The sequence below is a fragment of the Somniosus microcephalus genome, chromosome 3, assembly GCF_052327205.1.
Source record: "Somniosus microcephalus isolate GS21.2 chromosome 3, FLI_Smic_1.0, whole genome shotgun sequence".
Lineage (NCBI taxonomy): Eukaryota > Metazoa > Chordata > Chondrichthyes > Squaliformes > Somniosidae > Somniosus > Somniosus microcephalus.
In genome coordinates, this window is record NC_140989.1 from 27746686 (window position 1) to 27771551 (window position 24866).

At 47.3% G+C, this 24866-nt stretch overlaps 1 protein-coding gene across 1 annotated transcript in view; it reads right to left on the reverse strand.

Annotated features, from left to right (window-relative positions):
• LOC147120926 (cation channel sperm-associated auxiliary subunit epsilon-like) overlaps positions 1 to 24866 on the reverse strand; it is a 196855-nt gene that overhangs the window by 161514 nt on the left and 10475 nt on the right. Inside the window, exons 4-5 of the mRNA XM_085979704.1 lie at positions 21712 to 21818; positions 10863 to 11358 (exon numbers count right to left, since the gene is read on the reverse strand). Of these exons, the coding sequence (XP_085835830.1) occupies positions 10863 to 11358; positions 21712 to 21818 (603 nt within the window). The remainder of the gene's footprint in view (positions 1 to 10862; positions 11359 to 21711; positions 21819 to 24866) is intronic.

Genomic DNA, 24866 nt, shown 5'->3' on the forward strand with positions numbered 1-24866 from the left:
ACATGCTCCCACTAGCTTGGGTGTGATGTCATCTAGCGTTGGTAGAGGGTAGTGAGGGCGTTTGATAGCCTTGTTCAAATCTCTGGGGTCGAGACAGACTCTGAGCTTGCCTGTACGTGGTTTCTCAATGCGTTGACCCACTCTGTCGGTTCTGTTTCCTGGACGATTTCTGTATTCTCCATGCTCTGCAGCTCCTCCTTCAGGCGACTACATAGAGCAAGGGGTATCCTTCTCGGTGGGCAAACCACAGGGGTTGCTGCTGGGTCAAGGTGAATAGTGCATTCACCTGGGAATAGTCCGATTCCTTTGAAAATGTCAGCAAACTCCTCCATGACTGTCTGCTTCTCAACTGGTGCTGTCAATGATAGCACTAGCTTGACGAGGTCTATGTCTAAACATGCCTTTAGACCTAGCACTGGAGGTGCTCGAGTGTCAATAATGTAAAAGTCCAACATCATGTCGCTTTCTTTGTACTTGCATTTCATCATGCATGTGCCTTTTACAATGAGCTGCTCACCCCCATAGCTGGTCAGTCTGTGTGAGGTGGGTTGTAGCTCACACTCATCCTTCAAGCTGTGATACTCACTCAGAGGAATTACATTAACCTGAGCTCGTGTCTAGTTTAAACCTAAGCTCTTTGCCCTGTTTTCCTATCTCAATATCGGCATAGGCTTGCTCAGTCTCTGAAATCTGTTTATTCTGTGACACAGAATCAATAAACAGTTCTTCTGCATTTGGCTCTCTATCTGGCATTTGGCTCTCACTCACTGTGTGTACTGTTTTTCCAAAAACAGTCCTGCAAACTTTAGCAAAGTGGTTCCGTTTACCACATTTAGTATATTGCCTTCCTTTGGCAGGGCAGTACTCCTTTTCTCCATGCCAGTTGTTTCCACAATATCCACAGTTTTTGAAGCGTTTTATGTCTGTGTCACCCATTTTTAGAACTCTCACTGTTCTTTCTGTTCTGAAACACGCTCTCTGGGCAGTGTTCTTTGGTGTGTATCTATTAACTGCATGCAGTCTGTTCACTCGAGCTGCTCATGGCACCGGTTATGGTTTTCAACTGTGCTTGGGCTATCTCGTGCAATCTAGCTATGTCCATAGCTTTGTCCAGCGTTAGCCCGGACCCAACATTCAAAAGTTTCTCTCTCACTTTAGCTGAATGTATTCCAAACACGATGCGGTCTCTGACCATCTCATCTTTATCTGCATATGCACAGTCTTTTACCAGCAGTTTTAACTCAGTCACGAACTGTTCAAACGACTCACTAGCTCCTTGTACTATCTCCTGAAACTTGTACCTACTGAATATCGTATTTGTCTTGGGCATCACATATGATTCAAAATGGTCAAAATAACTTTTCAGTACCTTTGCTTCATCCGTGGTGAGAGACCAGGTGTTAAAAATGTCTCTCCCTTTTTCTTTGATCCACAGGAGTAGGTAGCTGAATCTTTCTTCCTCCCCTTTGCTTTTCAGTGGACCCGAAAACATCAACTCCACGTGTTGCTTGAACTTGCTCCATTCTCTAGGTAAGTTCAAAGATTCCCAATTCATTCAGGGTAAGGGAGCTCCAACGATGTCCATTTCAAATCCCTGTTCTGACACCATGTCTTGTTTTGCACACTTTGTACAAAAATAATAAATTGCAGGACAACAGAGTATTACAATTTAAACTCTTTTAATGAAGCATCAGGTCTGTAAGCTTTCTCAATCAATACAGCACCGTGTGGACCAGATGGAGTCAGGACGCTGGGTCCTCCAAAACAATAGCAGTCCTTACAGATGCCTGCAGGCCAATGACAACTCAGCATGTGATCACATGTGAATATAATAGGTATTCCTTACAGATGCCTGCGGGCCAATGATAAATCAATATGCAAATGTTACAGGTTCCAACTGTAATTCCACCCCTGATGTTTTGGATCCACCCAGGACTACCGATATCTCCAAGATATTCAGCGTTCCTCAAACCACTGCTCTCGCCGTATCCTGAGATCCACGCTGAATGCCATGCATCGCCACATGAACACTCTTGACCTCTCTCTTCAGCAGCACCAACTCACTCTATCTCAAAGCTGTCGTGATCTGCAGCTCCATTTCATCGTTTGCCTCATCCGGCGCTTTAACAAAAAACTTTTTTTCTTCCTTTCAGGTGTCAAGGATCGCAAGCTTCAACAACTCTTGGACACCAACACCCCTCCAGAACCTTCTTCCCTTTCACTTTCCTTTGACCCCATCCCTTTTTCCAATCTGACCCCCTGCTGTGTTTTCACTATCCCCTCTGACCTTCCCCTCTCTGACCCCAAATAATCAGTCCTTAGCAAAGGCCTGAGCTTCATCCCCTTACGCCCTCATCTCAATGAATTTCGAGCTCGGCACGATGCCGAGCTCTTTTTCCGCTGCCTTCATCTCCGTGCCCACTTCTTTGGCCAGGAGTCTTCCCGCCGCACAGCTGACCCTTTCTCCCATTTTCAGAATTATCGTTCTACCTGGACCCCTCCCCCTTTGGCCTCTTAACCTCTCTAGATCTTTTCTTTGCAAACTGCTGGTGTGACATCGGCCGTCTCAATTTCTCGGCTCCCCTCACTCACTCCAACCCACCTCCCTCTGAACTTGCAGCACTCCATTCTCTCAGATCCAACCCCAACATTGTCATTAAACCTGCTGACAAGGGTGGTGCTGTTGTTGTTTGTCCCATTACCATCTCCTTTTGCCTTGCACCATCTCTTAATCTCTCCTGCCTTCCATCCTATCACAGACCTTCCCTTTTGTTCTTTCCTCCCCTCCCCCCTTTCCCTGCCCCTGCACTTGCTTAAAAACCTGTTCGATCTCCAGCTTTTTCCAGTTCTGACGAAGGGTCATTGACCTGAAACGTTAACTCTGTTTCTCTCTCCACAGATGCTGCCTGACCTGCTGAGTATTTCCAGCATTTTGTTTTTATTTCAGATTTCCAGCATTCGCAGTATTTTGCTTTTGTGTTAGCAATTTGTAATCCCTTGGACAAGGAATCATCTGGACATTATTCCTCTTTTTTTTAAAAATCTACCAATTCTCTTTTCTCCTCCCTGAAGATGTTGTTTCCTTGGTGAGGTACCCTCAGACGCCCTCCAGCAGTTTTACCAAGTGAGCATTATTCATGTGTGATCCCCGACAGTGATTGTCAGCAGGTTATTTGACCAAAGAGAACACCACAGCTAAGTACAATCCTGTCCTTACTGAATATTCACACAAACGCACTTCAAGTACAGTGCGCTGGATGGTGATCAAGAGCAGCGACTCTTGTCGATCTTACCCTCTCTAATCAAGCACCTAATCAGATAACTCAGTATAAACTGGGAATTGAACCTGCAAACTACACGATCTATATGGTTGAACCTATGCACGGCTTAAATTTGCTGAGCAATTAAAGAGTGGGACATCATCCAATTAAGAACATTTTAGAAAACCAGTACAAAAGAAACTGAGAGTAAGCACCTACATATTCAGGCAGCTTAGAGTAAAATGAGACTTAAGCACTTGGGGGTAAAAATTGGGTAGCGCCCCGGTGGCCAATTTTCCCAGGTAGCGCCCCGAGAGGGAGGAGGGACGGTACTGGAAGTGCCCCACGCCCCTCTTGGGGCACTGCGAGCCAATATCGCGGCACTGCGGCACGTCGCGCTGCGGTACTGCAGGCCTTCTAAAAGGGAAGGGGCTGAGCGCAGCGCGTCCCGGCGCCCAGCTGGGCCACCAGGGATCGGGAGTGCTGGTAAAGGTCCCGGCACTCAAGAGGAGTGCCAGACTCACGAAGAGTAGCAGGCACCCCGCGGGGGGGGGCTTCACGGGGGCTGGGGACAGCAACGGGGGCAGGCGCTGGCAGGCGGCCAGCAACAAAAATGGCCGGCCGCCACCTCCCCATTAACTAGTGATGCCCCGGCTGCAGGTAGGCCCCCCTGACCCCGGCGGACATAGCGTCCGGCGGTAAGTCGGGGGGGCGCCACCCAGTATTACAGCCGGGGCGTGATCGGGGTGCTGCGCACGGCAATTACGTCATCGCCAGCGGCGCAGCGCCATGCTGAATTTTGCGGGAGGCGTTAGAGGCACCGCGCCCATGCGCTAGTTGATTTGTGCCCCGTTAGCACCCTCGTTAGCAAATCAACCAAATTTAGCCCCCTTGGTGTGCTAACACTTCAGTTTTTTGTAGCACACTGGGGGACATTGTAAATGGGAGCTAATTTTTCTCCCTTTTTTTAGAGCAATTTGCTTAAAATGTGTGAACGTAAGAAATAGGAGCAGGAGTAGGCCATTTGGCTCCTCGAGCCTGCTCCGCCATTCGATAAGATCATGGCTGATCTGGTCTTGGCCTCAACTCACTTTCCTGCCCGCTTCCCATAACCCTTGACTCCCTTATCATTCAAAAATCTGTCTATCTCCACCTTTAATATATTCAATGACTCCGCCTCCACAGCTCTCTGGGGTAGAGAATTCCAAAGATTCACAACCCTCTGAAAGAAGAAATTCCTCCTCATCTCCGTTTTAAATGGGCGACCCCTTATTCTGAAACTATGCCCGCTAGTTCTAGATTCCCCCATGAGGGGAAACATCTTCTCTGCATCCACCCTGTCAAGTCCCCTAAGAATCTTATACGTTTCAATAAGATCACCTCTCATTCTTCTAAACTCCAATGAGTATAGGCCCAACCTGCTCAACCTTTCTTCATAAGACAACCCCTTCATCGCAGGAATTAACCTCGTGATCCTTCTCTGAATTGCCTCCAATGCAAGTATATTGCTCCTTAAATAAGGAGACCAAAACTGTACGCAGTACTCCAGGTGTGGTTTCACCAATGCCCTGTACAGTTGCAGTAAGACTTCCCTACTTTTATACTCCATCCCCCTTGCAATAAAGGCCAACATGCTGTACCTGACTGCTAACTTTTTGTGTTCCATGTACAAGGACCCCCAGATCCCTCTGTACCGCAGCATTTTGTAGTCTCCCTCCATTTAAAAAATAATTTACTTTTTTATTTTTCCTTCTAAAGTGGATAACCTCACATTTTCCCACATTATACTCCATCTGCCAAATTTTTGCCCACTCACTTAACCTATCTATATCCCTTAGCAGATTCTTTGGGCTGGATTTTATGATTGGTGGCGGGTTGGGGACGGGTCAGGTGGTCGTCGGGTCCTGATCCCACCTCCGCTGTCGGGCGGGAAAAAGAATTGCGATTTTGCCCTAATTGGGCAATTGATTCCCAGCGCGTTCGAACCCCTGGCCCAATAAGTGTTTGGGCCTGAAACTCACCTCTGATGATGTCATTTCTCCAGCTGCATTTAAGGGCTCCAAGCAGCCTTGGTTCATTTTGTGCCTATATGCTTGTGTTTGCTTCTGTTCATAATAGTTTTTGGAGCTAGTGGATAGTCGACTTCAAGGCCCAAGGCCTCACCTCGCTTTAATGATGACTCACTCCATCCTCTGGTGGAGGGAGCCAGAGCACAAAAGGAGGTACTCTTTCCATCCTCTGGGAGGAAAAAACCTCCTAATCAGACCAAAGCTGTGTGGCTGCAAGTTGCCCAGGAGGTCAGTTCCAGATCGATGTACAGCAGAACCTGGTTAGTGTCGAAAGAGGTTCAATTACCATGTCTGAACAGGCAAAGTGAGTATAACATCACCCTTACCCTCATTCTGTGCCCCATCTCCTCTCAGCGCCATCACTCTACATTGTCAACCTACTCCTACACATCCCACTTTACCCTTACATCCTTAACCATCCCCTCTCTCTATGTGCACAATCACTTAACTATTCAACTATGCTGCCCTCACACTCCCTATCACTGTTATGCTATGACGACAACAAACAACACACAGCCCTTAGTTTTGAGACCTCACTCCATCTTTGTGTCCTTCTAAGCATTTATGCTATGGATTATCTACACTTACTCTATCATTCTCACTCAAACTCCACTTGTGTCCCTCATTGCAGGAAAAGAGAGCCCACAATAAGAGGGAAAGGGCGAAGACCAGAGGAGGGCCAGCCTAAATAGCCCATCTTACCAGCACAGAAGAGGCGGCCCTAGAGATCGCTGGTGCCAAGGAGGATGTGGAAGTGGGGGACGGACAGACGGGCACATCAGAGCAAGCTGGTGACAGAATAGTTTTGCATCTCTCTTATTGACATTGCATGAGTGACTGATATGGCTTCTGATGCTCAAACAGATTGACTTATGATCATCTGCACTATTCCATGTGCATGCTACGTTTATATCACATGTCTAACTCATTCCTTTACTCCCCCACAGGACCACCTGTGCTTTACTCCCCCACTGTCCATGAGGAAGCGGCTGAGCCGAAAGATCCTCAGAGGAACCTGCAACCTCTGAGGGCACAGCGTCAGCAGAATTAAGCGCACCCAGCACCAGCACAGACACTCACACCTCGGTGGGACCTTCGGGACATATAGTGTTGTTATCTGGTGAATCACAGCTCACAAGTGAGCATCAGCAGATGGTGGAGACAGGGACAGCAGTGGAGAGTCCTCGTCAGAGGCCGCAGGGCGCTTCCAGCTTGGCTCCGCTGCATGTCGACCCTGTGCCTCCGGATCAATCCAGAAGGAAAGTGGTGCTGGAACTCCAGGAACAGGTGCAGCAGTCTCTGGCAGGTTTAGTCTCCAGGGTTTCTGCGAATGTGGAGCGGATGGAGGAGTCCAACTCTAACATGAGCAGAGCCTTTGTGGAGGCATTGGCGAATGAACACATCACCGTGGAAAGGATGGCAACTTCTGTGGAAAGGATGGCTACCTCCGTGGTAAGGATGGCTACCTCTCTGGAAAGGATGGCTACGGTAGAGGAGAGGATGGCTACGGCGATGGGGGAGCTAAGTTGCCAGAGTGTGGAAAACATAGTGAATGTTCAGAATAGACTGACATCTCTGGAGGAGCGATGGACAGCTATTGATCAGAGAAACCAGACCTTCATGGAAGTCCTCTGGAGTAGGACTGCCAGTGCAGAAACGGGTCCTCCTGGCCCCCCTGAAGTGCAGCAAGGTGCTGTCAAGCCACTTGCTAGCTCTGAAGTGGGGCTGACCCATGAGAGGGATGTTGGTGGCAGACAACAAGGAAGTAGGGGCTCCTCTCCAAGCACTCACACTCCCATGCCACTGTGGAGCCCTCGGTCAGAGCCCCACCAGAGTCCTCACACAACTGAGATGGGTGTCTCAGCCCCTGCACAGCCGCAGGAACAGCAGACTGTTGCCGAGTCCTCACAGGTTTGGAACCCCAGAGGACGCCCGCCAAAGGTGTCGAAGCAGGAGCAGCATAAGAGTGAGCAAGGGGCCTCCACATCTGCTGAAGCCACAGGGGAAGCAACACGTAGGAGCACGCGTAAGAGGAAGATAAAGCACAAGTAGTCATAAGGGTAGTCACTTGGGTGTTCTGTTGTGTTTAATTGTTAAATGCCATCCTTTAGTCAATGTATTAAAATGATGAAGTGTTGGCAAACTGTTGAAGTTCTTGACTCTGTCAATTCAGAAATGGAAGTTCCACATTGAGGGCTCAGGGCGAATTGTATTTGTCATGATGGTGGTCAGAGTGATAGGAAGCCACAGGTTCTTGTCCATTGTCTATGGTGTGGTAAGTAGGTGCCAGGCACGTGTTTGAATGGGCAACTTAAGCAAATCTGGCCAAGATGAGTGCATCCCTTGCATCCCGGGCAGCAACGTGCTCACGTGCTGCTGCAGCTGGTTGATACACATCCGCAAGGTCTTTGTTCTCATTCTCCTCATCTGAGGAGGCTATGCGATGAGCCACTTGTTCCTCAGGCAGCTGCAAGCCACGATGCTGTGCGTTGTTGTGCAGTGCACAGCAGACCATGACGATTCTGGAGACCTTGGCTGCTGAGACTGCAGGGCTCCACCTGATCTGTCAAGGCATCTGAAGCACATCTTCAACAAGCCGATGGTTTGCTCAATGATGGATCTGGTCGAAATGTGGCTGGAGTTGTAGCGCTCCTCAGCTTCATTGGATGGCCTCCTGAACGGTGACATTAGCCACGTCTTCAGGGGCTAGCTCATCTCCAAGTAGCCATCCACAAAGTTGGTTTGGCGGATTGAAGAGCAGAGGCACACTAGACTGCCGCAGGATGAACAAGTCATGGCAACTACCAGGGTAATTGGCGCAAACATGCAAAATGTCCTTATTGTGGTTACACACCAACTGCACGTTGAGGGAGTGGAAGCCCTTGCGGTTGACAAAAAGAGCTAGGTTGTGATGGGGTGCCTTAAGGGCCACATGTGTGCAGTCTACAACACCCTGCACCCTTGGCAAGCCTGCCATATTTGCAAAGCCAACCGCACACACGATTATACTTGCTTGATCCGTGGAGAAGTGTATGTAATTGTGCGACTTTGCAAAGAGGGCATCGGTAACCTGCGCGATGCAAGTGTGTGCGGCCGACTGGGAGATGCCGCTTGATGTCTGCTGATGATCCCTGGAAGGAGCCTGAAGCAAAAAAGTTGAGTGCGGTGGTGACTTTGACAGCCGCTCCTCTGGGCTCCAGGTGTTGGTGCAGCATTGCGCAGATGTCAATGACTACCTCTTGCGAAAGTCTCAGCCTCTTTTGGCACTGCTGCTCAGTCACGTTGTGGAAGCTCATCCTCATCCTGTAAAAAGCAACATGCTTCCCTACGCTGGCGCCTTCTGCCCTGTGCACCATCAGGTGGGTGAGCAGCAGGTTGGTGTTCCTGTTGTTGCTGCTGTTGTGCCTGGTTCTGCTGCTGCCGCGGCTGGTCATCCTCCGAATCTGAGGACCAGGATGAAAGGAAATAAATGGTTCCCATGCTGCTGGTAGATATCTCCGTTGAGGAAGCGCACAGTCAATGCGGGCAGAGGGTTTTCCCAGGAGGTCACAGTGGAGATGGATCTCAGCTTCACCACTTCCAAAATCAATGGACCTGTAAAAAGTTCTCCAAGACCTGAAAAAACAAAGTTCTGCCACCTGCAACTGACCCCTGTTGACAGCTCCGTTTTAATGGTGCAGCTGTTAGGAAGCCAGACACTTGTCAACTCGACAGGATTAGCTGGCGAGTTTCAGGAGAGACGTGCAGCATACTGGAAATGTGGCAAAATGTAAAAGGCTTCTCAAAATGGCATTATAGAGATAGGTAAGTGGTAGTTATGTGCCTTAGGGGCCTATCCCGCCGCCTGGAGGCGCGACTAAAACACACTCTGCAAGACTGCCTCTGGCAAAGTTGCGTGGTGGCGGGATCGGAACTCGCTGTCATTATTTCAAATTTTTCCACCAGTTCCGCCTCCAAACCCGCCTCCTCAGGGCTGGTAAAATCCAGCCCTTTGTGTCCTCCTCACAACTTGCTTTCCACCTATCTTTGTATCATCAGCAAAATAGACTATATTACACACGGTCCCTTCATCCAAGTCATTAATATAGATTGTAAACAGCTGAGGCCCCAGCACTGATCCCTGTGGCACCCCATTAGTTAGTTTGCCACCCTGAAAATGACCCATTTATCCCAACTCTCTGTTTCCTGTTAGTTAGCCAATCCTCTATCCATGCTAATATATTACACCCAACCCCATGAGCTCTTATCTTGTGCAGTAACCTTTTATGTGGCAATTATCGACTTAACTCTGTACTTTCTTGCATTACATCTAATGTGCAATTGAGCCAATCCAAGCTCGCCTACAATAATGGTTACTTGTTAACCATCCAAATAGGTACTTAACTGGTATAAATAACAGTGGGTCAGCCCAGCTATGAAGCATACATTTTAGTATGTAAGATGTCAACCTTGGACTCAGTGGTAGCACTCTCACTTCTGAGTCAGAAGGTCATGGGTTCAGTCTCACTCCAAGATTAGAGCACATCATATTGGCTGACACTCCACTGCAGGACTGAAGGATGAGAAATTAAAATGAGGTCCCGTCTGCCCTCTTCTCTTTTGGTAGGACCAAATAAATTAAACAAATAAACTGTAAATAAACCTCAAAAAATCTTTAAATAAACCTTATCAAATCAAATTAAAATTTCTGTCTGCCCTCTTAGGTGGATGTAAAAGATCCTGTGGCACTATTTGAAGAGGAGCAGTGCAGTTGTCCTGGCCAACATTTATCCCTCAACCTACAGCACTAAAATCCCCCCAAATCTCTCCTGATCGAGATGAACTCTTCTTATTGCCCCTGCTCTTGTTTTGTTTTGTCTCCCTTGGCTGATGATGTTGCTATTATGATGGGATCATATAGGTGGTCTGAACTGACCACCTAAGAGAATTTAAGAGGGTGCTAGTGAGATGGAGATAGTAACTTTCTCTGATAATCTCTTGGAGTCATGCAACTCCATACAGCTATGAATTCCTGCACATGGGTCAGTAGCTGCATCCCAAGTGGGGTAGGAATATATGGCAAGACAATGATGCAAGGCCTGAGCCGGCCTAGATCAACAGGGCAGGGACCTCTCAATGTAAATATCACCTGAATGCAAGGGATGATCTCAGATATGACACCTGAATTTCCCGGGCAGTGCCACAAAAAGGTAGCTGAGCCAAACTCCGGCATACCTTTGATCGTGTAAGGAAGGCTCTTAAAAGGAATCCTGGTTCTCACAGCCATCCCCTGTAATAGCATGTATGTTCTGACAGTTTCTTTTAAAAGACTTTCATTGTTTCTGTACCTGTTTTCAAAAGCACCGATACTGCTGTGTTCATTGAAAGACTATTTCCATAAGCTGTCTCCTATTCTACTCACCTCCAAACATTACTGGCTTATCTCTGGTACTTTTAAAGTAACTACAACTGCGGCCCACTGGATAGTTAAAAAATGCAAAAGATTATGAAGAGAAAAATATTTTTAGTTCAGTAATAATTTAAATATACCTACCATTGGATATACAGCTGCACACGACGTCCTGCTCAGTAGGCCAATAATCCCATTTTCGGGTAGATCACTCTCAGCTCCAAGTTTTGTATAAAAACCTTTTGCATGTCTTATGTAAACTGACTGTCCAATAAGAAATAAGATGTCTCTCTCCACGAACGCAGCTGTTTTTACTTTGTTCTGTTCTTGAAGCTGTAGTTCAGTAGGCACAATTTTCAGCTCCTCCACCGTAATAAAACCATCATGGGTTATAAAGGTACCATAATCTGTCAGAAGTAAAGCACTGCTTGCAGAACATGGGTGGTGCACGATCAAGTGATTGCTGCCCTGAGCCAGTTTCAGTGATAGATACCCAAGTGCTTTAATGATAGAGAGATCGAGATGTTTTTCAATCGTGTAGGATGTATCCATGATAAATAAATCTTCGAAAGTAATAGGTCTGCCACTAATTGTCAGAATTATCTCAGTAGTTACATTGTAAATGTTGACTGTCCAGTACCTATTGAAAGAATCAAAAGGACTATGCTGAAAATTATCTTTATGTTTGGGTGACCTATTAACTCAAAGCACAAGTAGAGATCCCAGGGACACCAGTCATGTCTTCAACTTGCCCCGTCACAGTTGATGCACTTCTGCTAATTTTGTCAATTCTCAATTTGACTACTGTACAGAGCACCATTCAAAAGCAATACGCTTCACTGAACTGAAGAGGGAGGGGGAGAACCTCTATGTAAACTTTTTTCTTCTCCATTTGCTTAAATTATGCCTCCTGCCAGCTGATCAGAATGTAACTGTTGATAATTTCACAATTCATGTCACCAAACCTCCCTTGAGCAGGATGCATGATAGCAAAATACTGCAGATGCTGGAAATCCGAAATAACAACAGAAAATGCTGGAAAAACTCAGCAGGCCAGGCAACATCCGTGGAGAGAAATTAGAGTCGACGTTTCGGGTCTAACCCTTTTCAAAACTGGAAAGGAAATGAAATAGATCGAAAGGCAGGGGTGGGAGACAGCAAAAGAAGTGAAGAGACATTAAGAGGTATTCAAAACGAGACGAGATGGTGATAGGACTAGTGGAGACAAAAGACGGCTCAGATTAGGTGTGAAATGTTCTGGCAGAATGAGAGACAGCTGCCATGTGGGAGAGAGAAAAAAAGGAAAGGGTGGGGGGAGGGAAAACCAAAACAAAGGGGTGGATAAAAGATATAAGTAAAAATGTAATAGGGGCCGAGGTTATGATCTGAAATTGTTGAACTCGATATTGAGTCCGGAAGGCTGCAAAGTGCCTAATCGGCACTTTCCGATTAGGCACTTTGCAGCCTTCCGGACTCAATATCGAGTTCAACAATTTCAGATCATAACCTCGGCCCCTATTACATTTTTACTTATATCTTTTATCCACCCCTTTGTTTTGGTTTTTCCCTCCCCCCCTTTCCTTTTTTTTCCTCTCTCCCACATAGCAGCTGTCTCTCATTCTGCCAGAACATTTCACACCTAATCTAGAGCTGTCTTTTGTCTCCACTAGTCCTATCACCATCTCGTCTCGTTTTGAATACCTCTTAATGTCTCTTCACTTCTTTTGTTGTCTCCCACCCCTGCCTTTCGATCTATTTCATTTCCTTTCCAGTTTTGAAAAAGGGTTAGACCCAAAACGTCGACTCTAATTTCTCTCCACGGATGTTGCTTGGCCTGCTGAGTTTTTCCAGCATTTTCTGTTGTTATTTTGCATGATGATGAGCGGTACTTGGAAGGAAGAAATACAGTGGAACACAAAGAAAAAAATCCTGACTCGAAATTTAGCAACAGGAGTTACTATGGTTCGTTCGATTAGGTCTGTGCCACAAATCTCTGGGCTAGAGAGACTTCTCACCTACAAAATACACTAAAAGTGACAGAAATGATAATCTATTTTAGATTGGCAAATTGAGGTACATCAGTGTGCGTGAGGTTAAAGGCAAAGTCCTAGTAGATATCAGAGAATACTGGATGAACTAAGATGGTGAGATAAAGCCAGGAGAAAAAGGCACCTCTTTATCGCCAGACCAATGGAATCAACTGAAGGAAATGATTCTTGACATTGATGTAGTAAAAAAAGTTATAAAATGCCCATACAAAGATGTGCCCTGATTTTTGTCACGTAACCTGTCTATTGTTAGCATTTACCTGAGTTTTCTAAAAGAGGAAATAAAGCTTGTTTGTATTGTAATGTTTATGAAATGACTGTTTTATTATGTAATACAGTACATACCAACTTTCACATTTTTAAAAACTCTCTAAAAGGCACAGGCCAAGAAATTCGGCTCCATAGCGGCCAGTTTTTCAGCACTAGGGGTGCCGTCTGGTGTGGGTCGCGCGGGACACAATTTTGGTGAAGTCGCTACCACGGGCAATAGGAGCATGCGCTGGAACTGTGCAGAGTATGCAGATCGTGACGTCAGTTAGCGTGTAATGCTGATTTGATGCCAGTGCTGCCATTTTTGACCTCAACACTGCAGCCAACGCCCTCTCTTAAATACACAGAGCTGAACATGCTGAAGTGTCCAGGGAGTGGTGTGGCAGGTTACTTCAAGGCTTCTGCACAGACCAGTTGCTCCCAGACACAGGTGCTGTAGTTTGTATCCTCCTTACCCTGCAGCATGATAGGGAGAATGAGCAGAGGCGGCACAGAGGAGGACAAGCTGCTCGAAGAGGGAGGAGGAGAGAAGGGCTCTCAGCAGGAGGTCATATCCACCCAGGGTCTTCAGGGAGCACTTCTTCTACCTCAACCTCAGACAGGAACCGTGCATGCGACGTTTCTGCTTCACTAAGGAGGTGCTTACTGAAATCTGCCACCTGTTGCAGTCTCAGACCAGGCGAGGACAGCAAACTGAGCTTGCATGACTTCAGTCTGAGCTTCCACTACAGTACTGAGACATTGGGTGGCTTCTGCTTGTGCTGCAATTGAAGCTGAGACACAGGCCATCAGACGCTGCATCATGGTTGGGTCCACAAGTGCGCTAATGGAGTTGCCCATCACTTCCATGCTGAAAAGGATGGGCTCCAAGCTCTGTGCAAAGCCCTGCACAAGGTTGGTGGCGAACTCCTCCAAGCTCCTTGACATTGCTCTCAGGCATTTTGGCCGGCCTGCCCTTGCATCAAGCATTTCATTGTGCATACCCATCAGCCTTCTTCTGTAAGCCGCCCCATCGAACTCCTCATCTGAGTCCTGTGCAGCAGAACCTGTGTGCGACCTCGCCCTCCAGGAAGCTGGCACCTGTGCTACCCTGCCCTGGCTGCAGGCCACTCGTGCCTGATGTCTCACCACATGCAGATCCCTATTCTCTGCAGTGCTGCAGTGGAATCTCAGGATGAAGTCATGCAAGCTCAGCTTGTTGCCATGAAAGCGTAACTTGCTGCCTTGGAAGCATCCTGCTGCCATCATGGCTACAGTTACCAGTGTTGAAAGGGGCTTGCAGGGTGTCACAGTGGTACGTCAATGTCATCTGTGGCTCAGTGGGTTGCACTCTCGCCTGAGTCAGAAGGTTGTGGGTTCATAGTCCCACCCCATGAGACTTGAGCACAAAAATCTAGGCTGACACTCCAGTGCAGTGCTGAGGGAGTGCTGCACTGTCGAAGGTGCCGTATTTCAGGTAAGGTGTTAAACCAAGGCCATGTCTGCTCGCTCAGGTGGATGTAAATGCCGTATTTCAGGTAAGGTGTTAAACCAAGGCCATGTCTGCTCGCTCAGGTGGATGTAAAAGATCTATTTTCAAGAAGAGCAGGGGAGTTATCCTGGTGTCCTGGCCAATATTTATTCCTCAATCAACGTAACAAAAACAGATTATCTGATCATTATCACATTGCTCTTTGTGGGAGCGTGCTGTGCGCAATTGGCTGCTGTGTTTCCTACAACAGTGACTACACTACAAAAGTATTTTATTGGTTGTAAAGCGCTTTGGGACATCTGGTGGTCATGAAAGGCACGATATAAATGCAAGTCTTTCTTTTTTTCTTTCTAAAGTACACAGAGTGTCAGTATCTGAGCTGGTGGCTGAGTGTGAAATGGAACGATGGTGCCTCTTCTGCATCACTTCCTTCTCTCTCTCACTTCCTGCTCCTCCACCACTGCCTGGCCAGGTTGCAGTTCTTGGCTATCTGAAAGGAGACAGGCACAAGTGTAGGATTGTGGTGAGGGGAGGGGGGGAAAGCAAGAGGTGCATTCTTACACCATCTGCAGCTTGTAAAGCAGAAGAGATTGTGGGATAAGGGGGAAGTGGGATGTGAGGAGGATTAGGTATGAGGATACCGACATCTTGCATTGTTTCAGCCCCGCCGCTGGCCACGGGCTCAGTGATGGCCACTCCAATTATCTCCAGCACCATCTCCTCCATGAGGGTTAGGTTATGCAGGCGTGCCTGTCCCCCGCCGGTTAGGTCCTACTGCCTCCGGTTGTGAGCCACCTTGTCCTGCAAGAGAAAGGGAAGTGTGTCAGTGAGTCTGGTGCAATGTGTTTGGGTGACGTGCCTGTCATAATTGAATAGCTAGCAGTGTTTGCAAGCTGTGAGATGCAGGTGTGAGGCTTGCAGCAGTGTGTGAGGGTGAGGTGAAGCTATGAATGTGAGGTAGGAGTCATGTTCAATAGAGATTGTTGGTAGGTGAGCGATGGGGATGTGGTCCACTGAGCAGTGTATGAGGCTAGTGGTGCAGATGGTGGGATATGGCATTTGAAGACGAATTCACTGACCTTGACCACTCATGTGAGGTCATTAAATTTCTTCCTGCACTGCATCCAGGTCCTCGGGGCTACACTGCTTGCATTGACAGCAATGGCTATCTGCTCCCAGTCCCTTCTCAGCGTGTGTCTGGAGGGCCTCCTGGCCCCCCGTGGATAGAGGACATCTCTCCTCCTGTCCACCTCCGGTACCAAGGCGTTGAGTGCTGCATCAGAAAATCTGGGCGCCCTCTCTCTGCCATGTTACGCCATCTTCACTCTTCCTGTAGGTCACACACTCCTCTACGACTTCCAATACCTAATGCAGCCAGAAAGCACCTCCCTTTTAAGAGGTGCAGGATGGCTTTAAGAAGTGCAGGCTCACTTTAATTGGTACTAGCCTCGCATGAACATAGGCCCCCCTGCTGAGGCACACAGTCATTCAACAGCGCATTTAAGGCTGGGCTGCACGCTGCGGTCAGTTAAATCAGCAGGCAGCACACAGTTTGTGTGCTGCCTACAATGGATGGAACGGGTGCGGTATAGTCGCACATCACGATGCCCGCAGCCATTTGCAGGCCTTATCCAATTTCTAGGCCACACTATTTAGAAAAGACGGGATTTGTTTTTAGTGTTAAAATTAAACTGTTTCCTGATTTGACGTTGCATAACTGCTGTATATCTATAGACCGCTGCTTATATTTGAGCAAATATTTTCCAGAGCAACTTCATGTTGAAATTCATGCAGCTCTACCAACAATGTTTTGTGTAGGGTGCAGAGAATGTCATAGGACCCCTATTTGCATATTAAAGGGGGCTATCGCCTGAAACAGGCAGGCGCTTTGGACGACCAGTGGTAGACTCCTTTCAAAATGGCGTCGGCCATATCATCAGGGTTAACTGTGCGGTAAGGGTACTGTTGTATCCGTGTGTTAACAGAGACACTGAAGGCAGGAGTTGGTTTCACAGGTGTTTACTGAACAAAGTCTGGAGGTGAACTAACTGATACAACACAATATACAGGCTTATATAGCCCGAGTGGCCATTACCGGCATTACAGTACACAAGGGGCTCTTAAAGGCACATACACTACAATTCCTCCCCTTTTAGCCAACCAGTACATAATATTTTAAGTAATCATTAATTACATGTTACAAGAACAATAATCTACACATTGCTGCAGTTAATCAATTATAAGTCAGTCTCTCTGGAGGCTTCCTGACTCGGTCCGGATAACGCCTCGGTGGTGTAGTAGTTTCTGGTGGTGTAGTAGGTCCTTTTGGCAAGGCTGATTCGGCTTGAATGCCAGTGTCGGGTTCATCTGGTTCCAGTATCACTGGATCGGAGGTAGATACTATGGGTATCTCTACTTCATCATTAGGCGTATAGAGTTGTGGTGTAGGTTGTCCCTTTTCGGATGACTATGATCTTGTCAGCATGGCGCCTTATTATGCTTTCTCCAATGTCCACGGTATACATCAGCGGTCCTAGTCATGTGCAAATAGTTCCAGGCTGCCATTTCTCGGTACGGTAGTCCCGGGCCAAAACTTGTTGACCTATCTGGAAGGTTCTAGTTGGCCTTTCATTCATGCCTTGAAATTGCCGGTTCTCCACGTCCCTTCTGATGTTTGGCTTGATCAAATCCAGCCGGCATCTTAGGCTTCTATTGAAGAACATCATGGCGTGAGTTTGGTTTGTAACCATATGTGTTGCATTCCTGTATGCAAACAAGAAGTTATCTACCTTATGCTGAAGTTTTATGTCTTCATTACCCATGGCCTTTATGGCCTTCTTGAAGGTCTGGACAAACCTTTCAGCCAATCCATTGGTGGCGGGATGGTATGGGGCGGACGTGTAGTGCTTAACCCCATTGTTTTTTAAGAACTTCCTGAATTCTTCGGACACAAATTGCGGTCCATTATCAGAACAGATCTGTTCAGGCAGCCCATTCCTGGCAAATATGGTCCTTAATACTGTGATGGTTTTTTCCGTGGTGGTGGTGGACATCTTTATTACCTCCAGCCACTTGGAGTGTGCATCAACCGCGATTAAGAACATTGAGTCCATAAATGGACCAGCAAAGTCGATGTGTACCCTTTGCCATGGAGATGAGGGCCACTCCCATGGATGTAGAGGGGCTTGTGGTGCAGCGTTTTGGACCTTATGGCATCCTAGGCAGCTCTTGGTCATTTCTTCGATGTCTCCATCGATACCTGGCCACCATACAAACGCACTGGCTAGGTTCTTCAGTTTCACTCCACCCAGATGCCCCTCGTGAAGCTCCTTTAGCACTTTATCCTGGAGTTTGGGTGGAATCACCACTCTGGATCCACACATCAAGGTTCCTCGGCACACTGACAGCTGTTCTCTTCTTTGCGAGAATGCTGGCAACAGTGGTTCGCCATGTGCTGGCCATCCCTTCACTGCTAAATCGTAGACTCGAGAGAGAGAGAGAGAGTCGGGTCATTTCTCGTTTCCCTTTCAATGGCAGAATTTGTTACTGGTAGACATTCGACTATGGTAGAGTGGAACATCTCCACTGGGTCTACTGTAGGTGCCTCTTCTACCGTTGGCAACGGTATGCGCGATAAACCATCAGCATTCCCATGCTGTTTTGATCCTTTGTATTCTATGTCATATTGGTGTGCCCCTAGAAAAAGGGACCACCTCTGTAGCCTTTGCGCTGTCATAATGGGAACACTTTTTAGGGTTGAATGTGGAGATGAGGGGTTGATGGTCAGTCAACAAGGTAAATTTTTGTCCGTGTAGGTAATGGTTGAATTTCTTCACTCCCCATACCAGGCTGAGTGCTTCCCTGTCAATTTGGGCATAGTTACGCTCAGTTGAGTTCAATGATCGTGACACAAAAGCTATCGGCCATTCCGAGCCATCAGGGAATCTATGCAATAATACCGCTCCTACGCCGTAAGGGGATGCATCGCACGCCAGTCTGATTGGCAGTGATGGGTTGTAATGAGCCAAAACTTCCTTGGACGTGATTAAGTCTTTGCATTTATGGAAGGCATGTTTACAGTCTTCGCTCCATTTCCAAATTACTCCTGTTTGTAGCAGTTCATTAAGAGGGTGTAGAAGAGTGGATAAGTTCGGTAAAAATTTATGATAGTAATTTATCAATCCCAGGAACGACCTTAATTGTGAAACATTTTCAGGTGCTGGGGCTTTTATGACTGCTTCAATTTTTTCAGGTGACTTATGCAACCCTTCCTTATTAATTATGTGGCCACAATATGATATTTGTTTGTGGAAAAATTCGCACTTGGGGCGATTTGCTCGTAGGCCCCGTTCTCTCAGCCTAGTGAGCTCCTGCTCCAAATTGGCAAGGTGCTCGTTGTCGTTTTCTCCTGTTACAAGGATGTCGTCTAGGTAGCATTGAGTCCCCAGAATCTCTTGGAGGACTTGCTCCATAGCTCTTTGCCAGATAGCTGGAGCTGATGCTACTCCGAAAACCAGTCAATTGTACTGGTACAGGCCTTTGTGTGTATTTATCGTGAGATACTTTCTAGAGGCCTCTTCAACCTCCATCTGTAGATATGCCTGTGCCAAGTCAATTTTGGTGAAACGTTTCCCTCCTGATAGTGAGGCGAAAATATCTTCTATCCTCGGAAGAGGATACTGTACCGTGTGAAGGACCGGGTTTACAGTCACCTTGAAGTCTCCACAGATGCGAATTTTTCTCTGTTCTTCAGTTATCATTATTCAACATTTTCTTCATGACCGGGACGATGGGTGTTGCCCACTCACTCCAATCTATCTTGGATAATACGCCTGCCTTTTCCAAATTCTTCAGCTCTGCCTCGACTGCTGGACGAATTGCGTATGGCACCGGCCTTGCCTTAAAAAACTTGGGAATTGCCGCATCTTCCACTTTTATTGAGGCGGTGATGCCTTTCAAGGTTCCTAGTTTCTCTTGAAACACTTCCTTGGCGTTGACCAAGATGTCTTTTAATCGTTCAGGTATGACGTCATCATCATTTTTTTTCTTACTGGTCACCGTCAGTGCCTGAATGGAGTGCCAGTCTAAACGTATCTTCCTTATCCATTCACGTCCCAACAGCGGTGGACCACCATCTTGTAGAACGTATAAATACAACTTCTGTATTTCCTTGCCGTTGTATACAACAGGCACCCTTATTTTTCCTTTGGGGTATACTTTCTGCCCCGTATATGTTTTCAAGACAATGGATGTGTCTTTTAAAGGTATATGCAGAAATAGCCGCTCGTAATCCCGTCGATTTATGATGGTCAGAGCTGATCCTGTATCTAGCTCCATTTTAACTGGGGACCCTGTTATCGTGAGGGTAACCCAAATGGTCTGGTAATCTTCTTTGGCAATTACATTATGGAATTTGAGACAGCTTAGTCTCTTGTTTCCGGAGTCGCTATCGCTCTTCTGGTCTTCAGAGCTACTGTAACTTTCTGTACTTTTCTTTATTGATTTTTTTTTCCCTGTCCGTGGATTTTTTTTGTCCAGATCGGCATACCCGTGCAATGTGTCCAATCTTTCCGCATTGCCTGCATGCTTTGTCCTTGAACCAGCAGTCCCTCTGGTCATGGGTGGATCTGCCGCAGCGATAACATCTCTCGAAACTCTGTGTCATTTCATGGGTGCCGAAGTCCTGTGTCTTTTGCTGTATCTCTGCAGCTCCACTTGCGGCTGCTTCGTATGATACAGCCATACTGAAAGCCTTGTCCAGTGTCAAATCTTTCTCAGAAAGCAGCCTTTTCTGTGTTCCTTCACTTAGGAGACCGCAGACGAATTTGTCTCGAAGAGAATCTGCCAGTCCTGCCCCGAATTGGCAGTGCTTTGATAGCTTTCTTAATTCGGTGAGGTAATCAGCGTTACTTTCATTCTTGTGCTGATTCCTCTTGAAGAATTTGAATCGTTCCGCTATCAGCAGCGGTGTTGGGTTTAAGTGCTCCTGTAGGGTATCAACAATTTCCTTAAAATTCTTGTCCTTTGGGGTTTGGCTGGAGTGATTAAGTTTCGTAACAGCCCGTATGTCTTTGCGCCCATTAGATTTAGAAGTACTGACACCTTTTTATCATTTTCTATTCCATTTGCTGTGCATTATACCTCCACTCTTTCCACATATGTGGTCCAATCCTCTATATCGTTATCAAAAGCATCAATATTGCCAGCCTTAGGCATCCTGGAAAAAAAATGGCGCTTCCCGCGCTTTTCTTTCTTTCCTGCAGAAAAGATATGGCGCTTCCTGCGCTTTCCCGCCGCTGCTGCTGCTGACAACGCGGTTTTCCGCGGTTTAAAAAAAAAAAAATTTTTTATTTACAGGTGGAGACTCGTTCCCGCCGGACTCTCTGGGACTTTTCCCCCCCTCTGCTAGGTCCGAACGCCAACCTGCTTTGCAGCGCCGGCCGTCTCCCGAGTGCCCCCCCCGTCTGTTTCTGCTTGCCTCCGCCTTCACTGCTTGGCCTCGCCGCAGAGCCAGCCGATGGAGCCCCAGCCCGCCCAGGAAGGATTATTGCAGTACCTGCCACCAGCTCGGCTAGCTGGTGAAACCACAGTTTTTTTTTCTTGCTTTTCTTCGACTTTGGACGTCTGAGGAATCGATGTCCTTGAGGTGCTGCCGAATTGCAGGTAAGTCCGTTTCCAATTCGTCGCCACTGTTGTATCCGTGTGTTAATAGAGACACTGAAGGCAGGAGTTGGTTTCACAGGTGTTTACTGAACAAAGTCTGGAGGTGAACTAACTGATACAACACAATATACAGGCTTATATAGCCCGAGTAGCCATTACCGGCATTACAGTACACAGGGGGCTCTTAAAGGCACATACACTACAGGTACCAATTCCATTTTGAGGCCGTGAGTGCCGATTTTCGGGGAGTTAAAATGGATTCTCTTCTGTCAAAGATTGCTACCCAATGCAGTAATAGTTACAGCATTTAGAAGGATTCAGACCAATCCCTAATTCAACAAAAGTTTATGGATATTCGTTTGAGATAAGACAAGAATTTGAAATGGTTAAATTTGTTCATGAAAGAGCTTGGCTGGCCTGTCTTCTTTCCTTCCTGTATTCTGGCGTCCTTGTAAATTCTGAACAGCATGATGGCAATTCTTATATGTATATGAAGATTGAATGAGTGAGAGTTAAGATCCTTTGTTAAACCTATACGTACCCCTCTGCAATATTAAATGCTGATTCATAACGGTGAGTTGTGGGAAACGTTGTCAGTGTTAGCTCCTGTCCCAGATTAAAGAATTCTTTGGTCAAAATACGAGAAAACTGTTGAGTGAAAACACATATCAGTTTTAAACAGTGAATAGCTCAGTAAAATCAAATATGATAGTACTGATTTTGTGGCCTTTATTTTTATGATCGGTTCCAGCCGCTCCAGCTATTCCCTCTTTAGGTTCCACTGAATCACATTGGCAGAGCAATTAGGTGACCTGCTCTCTGGAGTTCTTAAAATACCACTCTTAAGTTTCCCATTAAAAGATACCCAGTGTAACTCATTCTTTATTTATCTTCTTTCATGGAAAGGGGTAGCACCCGGAGTCCACTCCCTGGTAGCTTCACCAAGATCAACAACTTGTGATATGGAGCACTGCACTATTGACAAAGTATGACCTTTACCAGCCAGTTATTTGGTTTCAAAACTGTGATCAGTATAACGAACATCACACCTATACTTGATTATATTTCAAAGCTGCCTCCTTTCAGAGGAGCGCCCATTTCAAAATGTCCAGAAACAACTATCTTTTGTAAAAAAAAAAGAAAATCATGGTGCTCTCACTTTGCTAGCAAGCTTTTAGATGTTGTCATCAACAAAACTAGACAATGCTTAGAGGTGAACCATTCTAGGTGCTAGGTTGGAAAATTTCAATGAAACATAGACATCAGGCTTCAAATGGCACCAAAAAACTGCTTGGCCTGATAAACAATAGCATACTGCCAAATTTTAAAAGTTATCAAAAAAATTGTTCAAGTATAAGATCTCCCTCTCTATTGAGGGAACCAAAGAGGCTAAAAAGTGGTCTGGGATCAGTACAGCGCCAGAAAACTATAATCTATTTATCCTGGTGTAGAAGCACAAAGGTAAATAATCTGCATGATATGGCAAAGCAAACATAACTGAACATACAGCTAGACTGAGGTAGGATGTAAGCAGAATGGGAAGAAGATGGTGGGGGGCGGAGGGAAGAAGATGGTGGGGGGCGGAGGGAAGAAGATGGGTGGGGGGCGGAGGGAAGAAGATGGTGGGGGGCGGAGGGAAGAAGATGGGTGGGGGGCGGAGGGAAGAAGATGGGTGGGGGGCGGAGGGAAGAAGATGGGTGGGGGGCAGAGGGAAGAAGATGGGTGGGGGGCAGAGGGAAGAAGATGGGTGGGGGTGGAAGGAAGGTGGGTGGGGGGGTGGAGGGATGAAGATGGGTGGGGTGCAGGGACGAAGATGGGTGGGGGCTAAAGGGAAGAAGATGGTTGGGGTGGAGGGAAGAAGATGGGTGGGGGTAGAGGGAAGAAGATGGGTGGGGGGTAGAGGGAAGAAGATGGGTGGGGGGTAGAGGGAAGAAGATGGGTGGGGGCTAGAGGGAAGAAGATGGGTGGGGGTTAGAGGGAAAAAGATGGGTGGGGGTGGAGGGAGGAAGACGGGTGGGGGTGGAGGAAGGAAGATGGGTGGGGGCGGAGATAAGAAGATGGGTGGGGGTGGAGGGAGGAAGATGGGTGGGGGTGGAGATAAGAAGATGGGTGGAGGGAGGAAGATGGGTGGGGGTGGAGGAAGGAAGATGGGTGGGGGTGGAGGGAGGAAGATGGGTGGGGGTGGAGATAAGATGGGTGGGGGTAGAAGGAAGAAGATGGGTGGGGGTACAGGGAAGAAGATGGATGGGGTGGAGGGAGGAAGATGGATGGGGTAGAAGGAAGAAGATGGGTGGGGGTACAGGGAAGAAGATGGATGGGGTGGAGGGAGGAAGATGGATGGGGTAGAAGGAAGAAGATGGGTGGGGGTACAGGGAAGAAGATGGGTGAGGGTACAGGGAAGAAGATGGGTGGGGGTTAGAGGGAAGAAGATGGGTGGGGGTCGAGGGAAGAAGATGGGTGGGGGTCGAGGGACGAAGATGGGTGGGGGTCGAGGGACGAAGATGGGTGGGGGTCGAGGGAAGAAGATGGGTGGGGGCATGGAGGGAAGAAGACAAACATATATTCCTCTAGGACATAAAAACCCAAAAAGGGAAAGTGATCCAACCATGGCTAACAAAAGAAATTAAAGCTAGTATTAAGTCAAAGGAGGAAGCTTATAAGGTTGCCAGAAAAAGTGGTCAGCCTGACAATTCGGATCCTTTTAGAAATCAGCATCGGGGGATCAAGAAATTGATAAAGAAAGGGAAAATGGAATATGAGCACAAACTAGCGAAAAATATAAAAACAGATTGTAAAAGCTTCTATAGGTATGTGAAAAGGAAAAGACTAGCGAAGATAAATGTAGGTCCTTTACAGTCAGAGATGGGAGAATTTATAATGGGGAATGAGGAAATGGCTGAGAAATTAAATACTTTGGCCTAGAAATTCAGTGGGCTGCGCCACCCGTTAGCGCCTTAAGAGGGTGCTAAGTGGGTCGGAAGCCACTGGCCATGCCTCCCGCTAAATTTAGCGGGACGCTAATGGCGGCGCTAGCCGTTAGCGCTGCGCCACTACCGATGACGTCATCGGTGCGCACAGCGCCCCGCTACCGCCCCGATCACGATATTTAGTTGCGCCCCCTGCTTTAACGCCAGACACTATTTGCGAACGGTTCAGGGGGCCTACCTGCGGCGGTACAGGTGCTAATTAAAGGAGGTGCGGGGCGACCATTTTTTTTGCTGGCCGCCTGCCAGCACCTCTCCACGCTGCCGTCCCCGGCCTCCTGAGCCCCCCTCCCGCGGAGTGCCGACTGCGTTCCAAGAGCCCGGCACTTCTCCTCGGTGCGTACAATTTTGGTCTCCTTACCTAAGGAAGGATATACAGTACTTGCCATCGAGGCATGCAATGAAGGTTCACGAGATTGATTCCTGGGATGCAGGGCCTGTCGTATGAGAAGAGATTGAGTAAACTAGGCCTGTATTCTCTTGAATTCAGAAGAATGAGAGGGGATCTCATTGAAGCATACAAAATTATTAGAGCTTGATAGGATGGATGCTGGGAGAATGTTTCCCTTGGCTGGGGAATCTAGAACCAGGGGCCACAGCCTCAGAATAAAGGGTTGGCCATTCAGGACTGAGATGAGAAGAAACTTCTTCACACAGAGGGTGGTGAATCTTTGGAATTCTCTACCCCAGAGGGCTGTGGAGGCTCAGTCAT